Source organism: Lutjanus erythropterus, chromosome 17 (genome assembly GCF_056507025.1).
Source record: "Lutjanus erythropterus isolate fLutEry1 chromosome 17, fLutEry1.hap2, whole genome shotgun sequence".
NCBI classification, from domain to species: Eukaryota; Metazoa; Chordata; class Actinopteri; order Lutjaniformes; family Lutjanidae; genus Lutjanus; species Lutjanus erythropterus.
The window spans coordinates 22,618,283-22,634,995 of NC_139333.1; the positions used below are offsets into that span (position 1 = coordinate 22,618,283).

At 39.3% G+C, this 16,713-nt stretch overlaps 1 protein-coding gene across 1 annotated transcript; it reads left to right on the plus strand.

Annotated features, from left to right (window-relative positions):
* Positions 1 to 1,011: 1,011 nt before the first annotated feature.
* LOC146312209 (cerebellar degeneration-related protein 2-like) lies at positions 1,012 to 11,647 on the plus strand. Its single transcript, XM_084741560.1, has 6 exons — positions 1,012 to 1,301; positions 3,254 to 3,366; positions 5,724 to 5,872; positions 5,964 to 6,134; positions 9,441 to 9,660; positions 10,324 to 11,647. Exons 1-6 carry the CDS (start codon positions 1,220 to 1,222, stop codon positions 10,939 to 10,941), a joined length of 1,353 nt encoding a protein of 450 aa, XP_084597686.1. The 5' UTR covers positions 1,012 to 1,219; the 3' UTR covers positions 10,942 to 11,647.
* The last annotated feature ends 5,066 nt before the right edge of the window (positions 11,648 to 16,713 follow it).

A 16,713-nucleotide genomic window follows, 5' to 3' on the forward strand; every position in this document is an offset into this window, starting at 1 on the left:
GCCTATGTGACCAGAATTTATATGGGTCAAAAGGAGGCTACCAATTGGATGTTTAAAAAAATAAAATTCCGGCAAGTTTTTCAACATTATTAACATTTATTTGTTGTACATCTCAACGCACCATAATTCTAAATTCTGTTCTTGAATGTAACTGATTTAACCGTATTCTGTTGTCTGTTTGTTTGTGTTGTCTGTTATTTGAATTAATTGTTTAATATATATATTCATATATTTTATTTTGTGTTCTTGTTGTATTTTTCTGTTCAAACTGTACCTTAACTTAACCTTAACTTTCCTCAGTAAATGGGTCCATATAAGTTATTTTCTTAACACCCTTCCAAGAGAAACTTGCTGCTATGGAATGCTCTGAGTTTCTGAAAAAAAAAAAAAAGAAAGAAAGAAAAAGAAAAGACAAAAAAAGATCCTGTAAGAATAAAATAATGAGATAGTATCTCAGTGAACAACAGCAAGACAGGTGCAAGAAATTGACATGTCAATAATGAAATATTTTTATTTTATTTGTGATTGAATTAATAAATAAATCATATGTAGAATGTATTAACAACCTATTTATTGTTTTATGTGCTAAAGTAGGGTACCCTCTTGTGGACATAAACATTGGACATTCATAAGTAAAGTAATAAATTATTTGCAGCTCAAATCTTGATGCATGTTATAGCAAACATGGTTTTATTTCTTCTCATCAGGAAGAAAACTGAATTATAAGAATATAATGAAGATACAACTAAATTTCTTCTGTCTTTTTATTTATTTGACGACCCAAATAAAATCTCCTGTGACCCACCTGTGTTTGGAATGATGGTCTTCTATTATCCTGGTTTCTTTTTTTTTTTTTTTTTTTTCATCATATTGGCTGAGAGGGGCTTCCGTAGCTCCAAACATAGATGTACCTGTGCTTCCAACGTGTCATGTTTTATTTTGAAATCCAAACCCGGAAACACATCCAGAGCGCAGCAGCGTGTCGTCAGCAGTGAGCTGTCTGTCTGTCTGTCCGCCTGTCTGTCTGTCTGTCTGTCTGTCCGGAGAGGAGCGCACACCGGTGCTGCCGGCTGCAGGCGTGCAGGAGGAACTAGCGGCAGGAAGCAGGCGGACTGAACCGCGTTATCACCGTCTGTTAAAGTCTTGTTTGTCATGTTTAAAAACCCGGAATGATCCTCAGACTGACTGACTGACTGACTGACTGTTTTAAACCCTGAAGATGTTGACAGACATGATTGTGGAGGAAGAATTTGAGATCAAGGAGGAGGAACCGTGGTACGACAAGCAAGACCTTGAACATGGTACAATCTCCTTTCACTCTTTGTCTCTAAATAACTGTACTGATCCGCTATTTAACAGCCAAATAACAAAAAATAAGGATATAAATGCTGTAAAATATGAATCCACAGGACATTTAATATGTGTGTTACATTGCAAACTCACTATCAAACCCTGCAGGTGCACAGCAGGTTAAATATGCAGCATTTTCTATGTGATGTTCTGACCTGTAATATGTATTTATTTATTTTTTCTTAAGTCAGGATGTTTTATTTAGTCTGCACGCTGTTTTAGTAGAAGTGAAGCACCTTGACAGGCTGCAGGGGAAAGCAGGAGTCAGCAGGACAGTCACATATGCGGCAAAGTGAAAAAACAGAAAAGGTCTGACTGAACTGAAGAAGTGGCCCTTTGTTTTTCACTGCACGCTTTCACACTAAAGCTGATCTAATATCATTTTCTAATGTTTCATGTTTTCACCCAGTTATGTAATTTTTACTATTTATTTTTGAATGATAAATGAAAGGTGACCTAATGATTAGTGGGTGTACTGTAAAAATAAACAATCTGTTTAAACCTTTAAAAAAAAAGTTAGTTAATAGATTCAGGCAGCCTTTTATTTTGACTGAATTTGAAAAGACAAGTTGAGGTAATTTTGTTGACAGATAAACCAGTCAGATTAACTTGATAGTAAGTCAGTTCAGTACTTGACAGAACACGTCAAATAAGCTTAAGATATTAAGGTGAATGAACAACTCTTCAGTCACACTGAAGAAGGAGGAGGAGGAGGAGGAGGAGGAGGGTCTCAGGGGACTTTTAACTCAAACAAAGCATGCTGGGAAGTTTTTCAGCATTCATCTGATTTCAAGTCAAAAGAAGTAAAGTTAGAAGATCTCATGTTTACAAAGTTCTGACGTGTTCTGAATATAAATACTTTACATTTTACTTTAAATTTTAGGTGTAACTAAGTTGAATAAAATAACTTATGGGTTTTTGTGTACGCAATATTTTGGCTGCACTGAAGAAAATAAACACTTCAATTTAATGTTTTTTTTGTTTTGTTTTGTTTTTTGTGTTCAGGCTGCCTTAAAGTTTTAAATTGGCTGAATTTTAAAAGACACATTGAGGTAATTTTGTAATGATTCAAAACAAATTAACTCAGTTGTACTTGATAAAACGTGTTCAATAAGCTTAAGATAGTAAGTTGAACCAATCACAATAAAGAAGCAGAAGAAGTGTCTCAGGGGATTTGTGACTCTGAAAGAGTGCATGCTGGGAAGTCTGCTAATATGCTGATTGTATGTCTTGTGGTTGGTCGGGGTCGCAAATTTTATGAATATCTTTAACCGGTAGTTGGAAACGCTAACAATCAATTAATCATTAATAATTAAAGAGACACAAAACCTTTTTTTTTCTAATTTTCACTTTTTTTTCTTGTTTTTATCTAATTTTTGCTCATTTTAAGCTCAGGTTTCCTTCTGTAACAAATGGCTTCACCAGACAAAAACAGTGTCAGATGAGGTGTAATTACTGACATTTCTAGACTATTGATTAATTTTCAATTAATATATTTTAATTGGGTTAAATTCTACAGCGATTAATGATTAATCATTAACATCCCTAAATTCAAGTCAAAATACTACAAGTTAGAATAACTTGTGTTCATTCTGAAAATAAATATCAGAAGTTACTTATTGTATTTACATTAAGTTGATGAGAAAAGATAAGTTGATTCTACCAGATTTTTATTTCTGAGAAACAACCAGCAGTCCTCACTCATCAAAAGACCTTGAACATCCAGTTCATGAAGGTGGATTAACTCCGGTGGCCCAAATTTTAAAAAGTGGGTTACTGGATTCCTGCCAGCAGCAACCAAACCTTACAAAGCTGCTTGTAAAGTGTCCATGTGTCCATCGGTGAGACTAAACTATGAGCTGCACCAAATCACTGCTGTTCCTTCGCTCCGCGTCTCTTGCAGACCTGCAGCTGGCAGCCGAGCTCGGGAAGACTCTTCTGGAGCGGAACCGGGAGCTGGAGCAGGGCCTGCAGCAGATGTACTCCACCAACCAGGAACAACTGCAGGAGATCGAGGTAAAAGACACAGAGACTTTGTAGTTTCATTCAAAAACCAGTGTGGAGGAGGAGAATATTTAGGCAAAAAAAAGTGACTTAAACTGGACTAAGAACGACAGTGAAATAGAAGAGGAGGTTGAGAAATGAGAAAACAAACTGTGTCCTCCTGATGTATAACTACTGAGATGTAAGAAGCTCTCAGTTGAGTCACCGTCATTTATTCAGCATTTCAGCTTAGAAGCAGTAGCCGGATGTTTTCAGGCGGTTTTTGCCCCTCATTTTGACTCTCAGGCAACACAAAAGCTGCCCTGCCTTCTTGGTGGAGGTTGCTCAGGGCTGGTAGCCAAGCACCAGCTTCTGGTTGCCAAAACTGAAAATAGCATCATGATTTTACTATTTTATATGCAGTGGTAAATGTTTTGCATTTACATTTTTATTGCCATTTTATCTGCTTTATATGAGATTATCTCTTATATTTGCATCTTGTTTGATTATATACATTATGTCATTATATCCTTTACTTAAATTTGCTTTATATGACCTTATTTCATTATCTACATTTTATTTTAAATCTTTTGTTCTGTTCTGGCGCTTCTGTCTCTTTTTGTACAAGCTCAGTGCTTCTTGATTATGTGCTGCAGTTTTCCTAATTTCCAGGAGGGTTTACATGAGTCTCTGATTTTAATTTCTGTTCTGTAAATCCTTAATCTGAAAAGGACTTTGTGTTTAAGGCTGCGGAGTGCTTTATACATTAGTAATTGGTCACCTTATATTTTTAGTATGGAGTTATATGTCAGCTAAATCAGTTTACACACTCATTAATGCAACAAATATTAAAAATTCATTTATTTTAGTTTGAACATTTGCTGTCCCTGTTTTTTATATGTTAGAAAGTGGTTGCCATCAAAGGAAAGAATCAGTTGCCAATTTCTTAAAATGGTTGCCACTGGCAGCTGTTGCCATGGAGCCCTGTTTTTGGCGCTGTACTCAGCTTGTGAGGATGACCTGCAGACACTACTCAGGGCTGAAAAACTCCACCGACTCCTCTGCATCTTCTGGTTAGAAAACCATTGAACTATTTATATTTACAGATAAATTTCTTTAAAGACACAAGAACTTATCATCAGAGATAATGCAGTAAAAAACAGAGCTCTTTGTAGTAAAGATAGAAATAAAATATTATTTAATGCAGGATTTCCTGCAGATCTTTGACCAAATGATTAGTTCAATGTCTTATTTCAAGCTAAAATGACAGAAATGCAATATTTATCTTCATGTTTTGCAGATTTTCAGTGCTTCAGATGTAGCTTTAATTTCCTTGAGTAAAATCTGTCTGGAAGTCTGGCTCTATGTAACATGTAACTGCTGACAGACAGAATTAATCTCTTTAAGACCTGCTGGACCGGATACTTGTGACGTCACAGGCCTGATTCCAGCTCATGACCTGTGTTGCAATTAATTACCCACTTTACTGTAACTCTGTAAGCCCCTGATGAAGGAGGAATGCTATGAAAACAATGTTTAAAAATAGAACTGACCTGGTAAACTTTGGCATACCGCACACATACACGTTATCCGTTGGTTTTTCACTGTTTACATCCAGCCTATATGTACGGGTTGACATTGAACTGTTGTGCTAACAGCAGGTCTGTTGTCACTGTGAAGTTTTTTTTTCAGCAGGCAGATTAGATGACGAGAAGGTTCAAAGTGTCCTGGCTGCAGCGGCTGATAAGATAACCTGTTCTTAATGAAATTGTTACTTAAACAAGCAGCTGATGGAGCTTGAAGAGACGTTTAGGTGTCACTGAGAACCAAAAATGTGAGATTGTCACTTTCTTGGAGGTCACACACCTTTATTTCTTGGCTATTTTTGCTAGAGAAAAAGCATATACAAGGCTAAAACATTTAATTAATAATTAGTAATAGGGGTTTGGTTTCTCCATTTCAATAAGTAGAAACTATTGACTCTGCTGGTAGTTTGACCTACTTATTATTGATTTGTTTACATTGTCACATACTTCATGTTTTCTAGTAAAAACATTGCATTTGGGCAGATTAATCAGAAAAATAAGGTACAGTATTAATCACTTTATATTACCAATGTGATTGAGGACATGAGTTAAATAAAATTACTACATCATCCGTTTTTCCTCGTTTTTCTGGGAAAATCCAAAGGATGTGACATTTAGACATGCTAACATGTTAGCTAAGGTTTGCGCCAATGTCAACAAACGACCGACACCACCAGAGTGCAACACAAAGAAGCTAATATTACTGTCACCCAGACTCTCAGGGCTGATCTGGCTGGTAGTTGATCTTAACTAGCTTGCTTGCTAATGTTATTGCTAACAAAATCCACTCTGTCCCTCCTCTAGTACCTGACGAAGCAGGTGGACCTCCTCAGGCAGGTCAACGATCAGCATGCTAAAGTGTACGAGCAGCTGGACGTGTCGGCCCGAGAGCTGGAGCAGAGCAACCACAAACTGGTGCTGGACAACAGGACGGCCCAGCAGAAGATCCAGGGGTAAGACTGGAGATGTGGATCATCTGTATGAGAAAAAAAGAGAAAAAAAAAAAAGAGCAGTGGACCTAACGGAGCTGTTTTGTCTGTTCAGGCTGACGGAGACGGTGGAGCTGCTGCAGACGCAGGTGGAGGAGCTGCAGCATCAGGTGGAGGAGCTGAAGCTGAGTCCTTGTCAGCCTCAGAAGCCTCCACACAGAGAGAGGTGGCGTCCACGTGGCACTCAGAGTGTGTCCTGCCTGAAGGAGCTGCAAGACAATCTCAGGTGAGGAAACTGTATTTGTCTCATTAGTGCTGATGATGAGTGGACAGACATTATAACAACTTATCAAGTTTAAGTTGTTATAATGCAGTGATGATTTCAGTCATTTATCAACAAAAATACCAAACAGCGGCTGGTTTTAGGTTCTCTCTGCTTTCCTCAGTTGCATATCATCTTAATATTTTTGTTTTTTCATAGTTAGTTGGACAACAAAGCAAGTTGTCTTCAATGTTTGAAGGCAAAGTTCATATCAGTAGTCATTCAAGTAGTTAACCCTTCATAAGCCCCGCCCCTTTCCCCTGTCTACTCCAATAACAACTGAGCAAACAGAACCTCAGTCAACTTTCTTGTTTTCATTTCCTGTTTCCTGTATCTAGATATGCTCTGTGCTCAGCTCATCTATGCTGACAAGAAAAACATGTTGAAGATGGTTAAAAGAAGTTTCTGTGAAAGTGACATAAAGTCACATCTTAAGTTAACAGTTGTTAGCAAAATGCTAGCTAACTAGCTAGTTAATCTACATCAATCTTTAGCTAACTAGTTACATCTGATATCTAATATAGCAAAATGTTAGCTAACTAGTTAGTTAATCATTAACTAGCTAACTGTTAACTTAAGAATTGACTTTATATATACATGTCACTTTAACTTTAATCAGAAACATCTTTTAACCATCTTCAGTATGTGGTTTTCAGCTTCCTGGCTTGTCCAACTGGAGTGCAGAACACAGATGGGCGGGACTTAGGAAAGGCCAATTAAAGGACTGATTTTGCATTCAAGTGGTGGTGGAAAAATTGGAAAACTTAGTTTCCGACTGGGAGAATTCTGTGAACGACTCCTTAAGTCGGAGCAACAGCTCAGAAAAATTTTAGTACACTACTTGTTGTCGTTGAAGTCATATATGCAGAAACAAAAATAAAACATTGGTTGATGAGTCTTTATTAATTAATGTAGTTCATAATAATTATTTGTTTACATGTAATTTGTAATATGGTACTAGGTTGTAACCGTAATGTAGAGTTACCTAGATTAGTCAGAAAAGTTATTTATTAGCATTAACCCCGACAACAAGTCAGGTACAAACAATATTGTAGTGGCTGTTACGTTGCAACATAATACGTCAACAGCATACTTGAATAGCAGCATGAATCTTTACTGGGATGCTAGTCTCAACCAACCCATCACCCAGATGCTACAACAAAAACTGTCCTTTGTAGCATCCATGTGTTTTTTGCATTAAGACTTAAAAGCTCACGAACACACCAAAGTCAGAAGAGCGACTTCCCAGTTTAGGAAATGGGACTATCCGATGAGCGCCTGAATGCAGCGTGACACCTGCAGTTTTAACACCTCATCAACATAACTGGTCGTGTTTAATACGTCCTGACGGCTGTAGCTGAGATGAGCCTGAAAAAAAGGGTCAAAAAATCTATTAACCTTTTTAAAACCTTACGTTATTAACTTATTCTTTAACCTGTTCAAAATAATTTTAATTGCTTTGTCACTGATCCAGAAGCTCTTTGTAATCTTCACGAAGGCAAGCATGAAATCCTCCTCTAACTCCTCCTGGCTTTAGCTCTCCTCTATGTGTGCTAATCCTCCTCGCTGGCAGTCGGCCATGTCTACCTCACAGCCGTCTTACTCTGAATGTTTCATGCCGTGGTCACTTCCTCCTGGCCTGGACCGTCCCTCCTGTGGTGTGACAGCTTCGTTCACTGCCTATGTTTAGTCTGCGTGTGTGTGTGTAATCCTGTTAGAGCTCCTCCCTCAAAACATCCAGGTCAGATGGACTGCAATCTGACTGATAAACACTCGAGACAGGTCTGAACACGGTGTGACGCTGCCCTGCGGCGGGTGTGAGGTTGGAAGGAAAGAGGTCGAAGTCTGAGCTCGAGGGCACGAACACGTCTCAGTATCTCTCTGAGGCTGTGATTGATTCTTCAGCTGATTTCTCGATTCAACGCCTGCTGTGCTCTTCTCAGCTTATCTGCTGTTTCTTATTGTCTCACATCCGCTGTGGTTCTGCTTTCAGTTGTGTATTGGATTGCATCCTTCTGGCAAAAAAATACTTAAGGCCTTGCAACAAACAATTATTTTTTATTGTCAGTGAATCTGTTGATTGTTTTCTCATTATTCATTTAGTTGTTTTGTCTGTAAAATGACAGAAAATTGGGGAAAATGGTGGTCAGTGTTTTCCAAATGTCTAGTAGAAAAGATGGATTGATCATAAATCATCAGACATAGCATGTGGACAGTAAATAAGTAAACACCAAAAGAGAAAAATAGATAGAAAAATAACCACATGGTATAAGAAATCCTTGACATACTCTCTAAATAAAGAAAATATATACAAAAACAAACTATACTAAAATACAAGACAAAAATACTAGGATACTTTATACCAAATTTAGAAATCCAAGTAGTATACTAGAGCACTGTACAAAAAATACAAAAAATGCAAAGAATAGAACATTTTATATACACAAGACAAGTGTGCAATGAAGAGCAAAAAAAAAAAAGCAAAAAAAGCAAGCATCCTATCGGCACCAATTAATCGGCCAAACTGATCAGTTGATGTTTACATGTAACATGCTTACAAAAATATACACAAAAATCCCAAGTTAAATACAGAGTAGAGTTTAGAGTGTGTTTAAACAGTTTTTAATTGACTTAAATCCCCAAACTCACATTACGCAACGACAGAGATGATGATGTTCGTTATCTCTCTCTGATGTGTGTTTCCTGTCACCTTTCACTTTGCTTTGGTTTATTCTGACGCAGAGAAGAGGTGAGAGATAACATGTCAGATGAGTCAGTTGTGAAACATTATTAGCCTCCCTGGTACTGTATGATAAAGGTTATTAAATGGAACCAGTTGATAAAACAACCTCCACTCAAGGTCCACCTGCTCCCCATATCACACGGTCTTTATCAGCAAATTACATAAAGTTACCTCAGCTGTTTTTGAGCTGTAGGTGTTCAGACTTACAGTTACTCTGAGCATGTTTATGACATATTGTCCATGTTGTAAGTAAGAGTGAGTAGTTCAACTTTTTGACAGGAAGTTGCTGCACTTTGCCAAGAAATAGTCCGGTGTAAAACCACAATTTCTTGTTTTTACACTTTTGTACGGATTAAAGAAATGAGCAGAAGAGATTCTGTCTGTAACTTCCTGTTTACAGACATGAGGCTGGTATCAATCTCCTCATCTAACTCTCAGCAAGAATAAGGATAAGTGTATTTCCCCAAATGTAAAACATATGATAAAAGTGTGTTTCTATATTTATAACTGTGTGCGTCTCTGTGCAGGTATGACTACGACCCCGACGAGCCCTCGGACGGCCCTGAGTCCTCCGACATGTCGTGGCACGAGGAGGAGCAGGCGTCGCTGCGACAGTCCCTCCGCAAACTCCAGACTCAGTTTGCCAGCGAGCGCGCTCGGAGGGAGGAGTCAGAGCGAGAGGCCGAGCTGCTCGCCAGCGAAAATGCAGCGCTGGAGCAGCAGCTGGCGGGGATGGAGGGCTGTCGGGTAGGTCAGAAAAAAATATCTCTCGCCTGTGTGCGCAGGTGTACAAGCAGCAAGTTAAGAGGAAGGGAAGATTCATCACTTTTCATGTGGATGTCCAGTCAGCATTGATGCTAAATGTCGTCAGTTGAAACAATAAATTCCTCTGTGCTCGCTAAAATTCATTCATTCTGTAGGTTAGGGTGGTGATGCATGGCAGCATGGCTGTAGGCGTCACAAGCTTGCAGGCAATGCATCCTGGTACATGTAGGTACTGCGGGTTTCTTGGTCAATATAGTATGGATTGAGGAATCGATTGCTCCAACTGCCTGCATTCCCCATCAGCCCGTAGTGGACATTCACATGAAAAGTTCCAAATTTTCCCTTTAAATCTTGCACCTGTGGTCACAACCCAATCAGCGATGTCTTGTGCTTTGATTACCTATAATAACTGATCAACTGCAAGAAGAATATAATGACCAAAACTACAAACTGTAATATTTATAAAATAAAATACAGCATTTCAAATAAATAATAAATCAGATCTGCTGTCAGCTTATTTTCTGCTATAATGGGTACTTCTGTCATAAAGCATCACTGACTCAGTCTTCCTGAAACAACATGTCAGACTCAGAGTTCAGTTTGTGTCATCATCTCATTCATAAATCATTTTTCTCTCTGCTTCAGGCCAGAGTGGTTGAGCTGGAGCGTGAGGCCGAGGAGCTCCGTCAGCTCTGGCGATCAGATTCAGCCATGAGATCCACCCGGCCGGACATCATCCACAGCCTGCTGCCCAGCTCCGTGTTCCTCCACCCGGAGGAGGAGGGCGACGGGGACGCAGCCGCAGCGAGAAGCCCGCGGCTCCTCAAGCGCTGCGACAGCGAACGTCTGATGAAGGCGGCGCAGCTGCCTGACTCTCCCAACAGGATTTACGACCACGAGTGCTCCTGCGTGCGCCGAGCCGAGGTCGTGAAGTACCGCGGGATCTCTCTGCTCAACGAGGTCGACGCCCAGTACAGTGCCTTGCAGGTCAAGTACGACGAGCTGCTGCGGCGCTGCCATCTGGGGCTGTCAGAGGAGGAGCAGGACGCGCAGAGCCACAAGTCGGTCCAGACTGCATCCCTCACCGCCGCCGCCTCTTGCCCTGCTCTGACAGACCTTGAGGACTTTGAGGACGACTTTCACCAACCGGAGTACAAGGAACTTTTTAGGGAAATTTTCTCCCGCATTCAGAAAACCAAAGAGGACCTGATTGAAAACAGAGGGAGAGCCTTGGATGGTGACGTGCTGCCTGTTTTACATTAGTTGCTTCCAAAAAAGAAAGAAAGAAAAGACCTGCTGCAGGATGCATTATTGTCTTCCAGTTTCAGAGATGGAAAGACTTTGACAGCAGCACATGAAGCTAACGAACTTTAAACTTTACTGTAAGTTATTTTCCCAGAAATGGTGATCACCATGCAAAAGGGTTCAGAGATACGAGTGATGCAGGAACCAGAAGGCCGAACACCAGCAGCTCATCGGGCCTCCGATGTGGCTCATTTTGCACAGAAACACCAGTGCCTAACGCTGCCGTCTCTACTGTACAATCACTCTACCTCACTGTGCACAACCCTGACTAAATCATTTCTGGGTCTTCTTTTCATAAGCTGCTGTATCGGTAACAATTTATTTTAAGGGTCCCATGGTCTCCTGTAATTTCCTGGAAAGAAATTGATGCAAACTCGCAGAAAGGTTCCTGGAAAAGCTGTAATTTGGTGCTAATTATAGAGAAAAATGGAGGCTGTGTTCAATTTATGAATTTTCAATTAAACTAGATCAGCTGCATGCATGTGCTGTGCAGAGGTTCACGTCACACTCACAGCGACACGGACAGTAACGCCACAGCCAGACGCGTTAGCATGACGTTGGCATTGAGAGGAGCGACAGACACCAAGAGCAGGATAAAGAGAAGAGTAAAAGAGGGAAAGTAGAGAAGGAGACATAGAGGAGAGGACATGATCAGAGAAGAGGGGAGAAGTTGGAAAAAAAAGGAAAAGGTGATGAGGGAGAGAGAAAAGAGGACAAGAGGATGCGACCTGGCAGTAACCTTGAGCACTTCTGGAGAAAATGTAACAAATATTTAAGAGTCAGTATTTTATTATGAACATAAGATTTAAGTTTCCACAGAAGAAAAGATTCAAGTTGTTTGTGGATGCTGTCAGTTACAGTTCTGAGAAAGAAAGCATTTTTAAAAACAAGTTTATAAATAAATTTCTTTCATTTAATTAAATTCCTCTGGAAATTGAAAAAAAAAAAAAATGCGCAACAAAACCTAAACCTACATTCAGTTTACTGCCCTGAAGAAAACATGAAACATTCTCCTTTGAGAATCAGTGATATATGTTGTATGTTTTTGCATTTTAGCTTTAAATATGTCCTAAATTAGTGAGTTATCATGTGTATTAGTATCCCGGTTTTGAGTCCTATCCTGTTTTTGATTATATTCAGGATATGGCATTTACATGGAACATGAAAAACCTGCTTATTCATATCTCTGTCTGTATGATCAAACAGTATCCAGGTTTATGATCGTCCTCCTGCAGGTGTGTCTTAATCTCTCGACATGTCAGCCACTGAAACCTGGATGAGGTGTTTACATCCTACAGTATTCTGGTTTCTATCAGAAGATACTCAGAGTAGTATCCAGGTTTCTTAGAACTCAGGATAAACTGTTTACATGTGCAAAAAATAACCGGGATACTAAAAAAAAGCCCAATCATATTCAGGATGCATGTGAACTCATCCAATGATTAATTGATGATCTAAATTGTTGCTGATTTATTTGGTGTTGATCAGCTAATCAACTAATGACAGATTATTTCAGCTCTGATTGCTGTTGTAACCTAGAAAGACTTTAAGTCGGTGAAATTTGTCTCAATTAATTTATTTACAGTTTTATCACAGTTTTTTCTTTATTTTAAACCTGCAATACCTACAGTGACTACCTTCTTTTAAGTTAGCAAGCAGTTTATTTACAGGAAACAAAAATAAGATTCATTTGGAGTCGTATTAACCAACATCCACTCTCTTTTAGCTCCATTTTTGGTCTCCACCACCTCCTGAGGGAAGTATCTACCTTTTTAGCGGCTAAATGCTCCACTGTGTTCAACAGTTAAGTAACTGTCTGATTGCTGTTTGGTGTTGAGCAGGTAGAGCACAGTGAGTTCTTAGACCTTTTTCACTGAAAACCGCCGCCTTCAGCAGCCAAAAATGATGTTATGAGAGCGATTTTGGGACGTTCAGCTAAACAGTTAACTGAGACATGTTCTAAACTACAAACAACCCCTTTCCACATCGTTTTCATGTTGTCATTTGATATAATATGAAACTTGATTAAACTCATAACTTTTCCTCAGCTATTTTCCCTGTAATTAGTCTCAAATTACCCAGCTTTTCCACAGAGAATTCCTATCCTGACTGTCAGGAAGTTTGGGATCCATAAAATAAGATGTTATTGCTGTCTGCTGTTTGTTTTGTTTACTGATCTTCTGCTGTACAATCTAATGTGAACTTTTTAATTTATTTTTTTTCTTTGCAACTATATATATATATATTAAAAAAATGTAGCTTTCTTTGTGATCGTTCTGCCTGCGCCTTTAAGAGCGACCAATGGAAGAATGACCACTGTGGTGTCAGACGTGATGTTGGTGAAGGAGTTTAAAAGCTGGTGATTCAAGGTGCTGAAATATATTAGATTTTTTTGTAATTGTAACAATCTGAAAAAAAAAACCATACTTGATTATTGTATGCTAGTTTAGGTGACTGTGAGTGAATGTTATATTAAAGGGAAGTTCTGAGGTTTACCAAAAGACTAACTCAATGTACTTGATAATGTAACTGCTGATGTATCATGAAGCCATGTATGATTAGAAGCTTTTCTCCGCAGCACTTCTGTTGCTTTTTGCTGCCTGATGACGTTCATGTGTCCTTGTTAAGCTTAAACACCGTGTGCACATAGTTCATAGATGTCTTCGAAATCACATTAAGATGCACTTTAGGGTTGCACACGCGTTATCAAAGCTCTTCTGTCACTTTACATTTCTGTCTTACGTAGTTCTTATTAACAAGCGTGACGTGCTGAATAATCTGCAGTATGTACGTGCGGTGTGTTTTTACCCGTTTCATGACTGGACCTCATGGTTTATGCTGTTGCTCTGAGCCATAAAACATGAAGCAAGCTGAGTCGGCGGGTTTGTGTCTTTTTTTTTTTTGCTGAGTCACTCTGTTGCAGAATATGATTAAACGTTATTTATAGAGTCGATGTCACAATTAATCTGGGACATCATAAATCACTGATTCTTCATCTGATGTAATAAAACTGCTTTGATGCCAGACACCCTGCTGAGACTGAACAACAAAGAAGAATCACTAACGGTTAAAATTAGACATGAAACGTCCCCGAGCACCATGGGAAATAGTGTTGCTGTGGCAGAATAAAACAGTATTAAACAAAATTACATACTAGCATGTAAGCAACTAAAAACAGCTAACTGACTGCCATAGTTTTGGTGATATTCTGGCATTTTTTGTGAATAACAATCACTTTGTTTTACAATTTAATTCTCAGGTTTAGTGTTTTTTTTGTACCTTGCATGTCACAAATTAGAGCCAAAGATTTTGTTGTTGTTGTTGTTGTGGCAGTAACATATTTTTGGGGCTCATCCATCCATCCAACTAGCAATTTTAACCGATTAAGCATAAATACAGTGGGAGCAGTGAGAGAAGGGTGTGAATTGAAGAACATTTAGGGTGAAAATCTCATCAGAAAGTGTGAGCTGAAGTCATTTTTAGAGATTTGCGCTGAAAAAGACATGTTCTTTGGCTTCAAGGCTATTTTTACTGTCCCACCAGAGGAAAGGGTTGCAAAATAAAAGAGGACAACATGAACAAATGTGTGCAAATATACCAGTGATAGTACAAGGAATGCAGCCAGAGCTAATTGCAATTAAGCATATCAGTAGTACTTGTGGATGAAAGAGGCATGTAGTCTTACAGTCAGACAGATGTCCTGAAACAGTGGCATGAAGGTGGCTGTCCAGTATACTGTAGTGTTAGTCCAGCTTCGCCTGACCCCTCCCTGAGATCTTTCTGGCAATTTTAGCTTCCAAGTCTGTATTTAATGGACAAATTTAGGTCTGGACTTCGGAGAGGCCAGAATTAGATTTCAGAAAAGCCTGGTTATTATTTAAGAAACAAGAACCAGATCAGAAGTAAACAGATTTTCTAGGAATCTTGATAAGAACAAAAAAGCGCATCAGCTATGAGAACAAGAAATGCAGAGCTTTGATTAAATAAAAGTTTATAGTTGGTTATTTAACTTGTCGTGTACATACAAATGTTGAGTTAGCAGTAGTGAAATCTTGAATCGAACATTAAACTGAAGCATGTTCTCACCGCAGGAACTTTCCCCAGGGAGCAGGAACCTTTTGAGGGACTCGGTGTATTTCCACTGCAGGGAACATGGTCTGAAAACATGAACAGTCCCTGATTGAGGGGTAGTACTTTTCCAGAAGTACAGGATTTCTTGGGGTGGGACTTGCAGCCTTTTATTTTAGCCAACATTTCCCAAAAATCTGCAGCCACAAACCAGTTTGTGTTTCTTGTTCATGTGCTACGAGACATCAACACGGCGTTATGAATGCAGACGACGGATAGACTGACGTCGAAGTCTCTGTAAGCTGCTCTTCAGGTATATTCATGTCTTCTAACATTCAGAGGTTCCCATCCCATAATACATCGTCACTGATGACTAATAACGACAGCAAACACATCTGACAAGTTGACATTACAATGTTTATTGAGCAAAATAACAAACCAATGAAAAAAACAAAACACAGCTCTCGGTATTTTGATGATTTACCACTAAAATTAGCCTGAAATACAGAACGTTTCCTTGAAGGTTTAAATGTCTTAAATTATTTAAGTGAGAATCGAAGCACGACTGTTCCTGCTTTTTCGTTTATGAATGAGTGGGAGTTTTGTCCTGAATGCCTTGTGAGGCGGAGGCACTTTAGATGGAGGCTCAAGATAGCAGCACATGACGATACACCAGCGTATCCATAGCAACAACTCCCCCATCACCGCTCAGATCACGGTCCAGCGTTCGTACCGGACCTCGATCCAGTCCACAGACACATCCGTTCCGCTTTTTTTGTACGATGGATTAAATCAGATATATGATCAAAATGTATTAAAAACTGCATCTTTATTGGCCATCATCAAAACCAGTCTCTCTCAAAAAAGGAAAATGACTTCAAACTGTTCTGCACATTCAACCAGAAACAAACCATTTAATCCACTTTCTCTCAAATTTTATGTTTCAGTACACATTCAACCGAATAATACAGAAATGTGAGGAACAGCCACATTGGATGCAGCAGTTTCCAGGTCCATGAGTGCCAGAAACATTAAGTGACTTCAGTTGTACAACATGAGCATCGTGACATTTGAGACTTTGCTTCTTCTTGCGATTGCAGTCAATCAGTCAGGTTTGCTAATTTAAAGATTTCTAACCACAAGGCCTTAGAGGGCAATACCGGCATTTTTGAACCTGGGCCTTACTCTTACACATTTCAGGGTTGAAATGACTAATAGGTATAAATGTTTTTGGAACTGGTCCAGAAGATCGCCTCAGTCAGCAGCGATGAAACATGCTGTAGTGGCTGCAACATAACCCTTGGGGGTTGAGGTGCCTGTCAGTGGGAAAACGAGCACTTTTAGTGGACGTACTGACAAGCTCAGATTGTTATTCTAACTCCGTGTCTAGACCACAAACATCACATTTGTGTGACAACCTCGTTCTGGCCACACTGCAGCGTCATTTGTTTTGGATCTGTCTTTTCTGGGAATTTCAAAGCAACGGCAGCCAAACTTTCTCTGTAGTCTTCCTTCAATGTGTGAATATTCTGTTTTTCCATCAACATGATGCATATGATTGTGGCTTAAGTAAAGTAGTGTGTGTGTGTGTGTGTGTGTGTGTGTGTGTGTGTATGTGCGCGTGCAAAGAGAAGAAAAGGAAAATAAGTGTGCTGGTGGCAG

Bases quoted from the DNA above. Each gene is read 5' to 3' on its own strand.
- LOC146312209 (XM_084741560.1), top strand. From the start codon at position 1,220: ATGTTGACAGACATGATTGTGGAGGAAGAATTTGAGATCAAGGAGGAG. The intron at 6,135-9,440 runs GTGAGGAAACTG...GTCTCTGTGCAG, and splicing joins GAGCTGCAAGACAATCTCAG to GTATGACTACGACCCCGACG. The intron at 9,661-10,323 runs GTAGGTCAGAAA...TCTCTGCTTCAG, and splicing joins CGGGGATGGAGGGCTGTCGG to GCCAGAGTGGTTGAGCTGGA.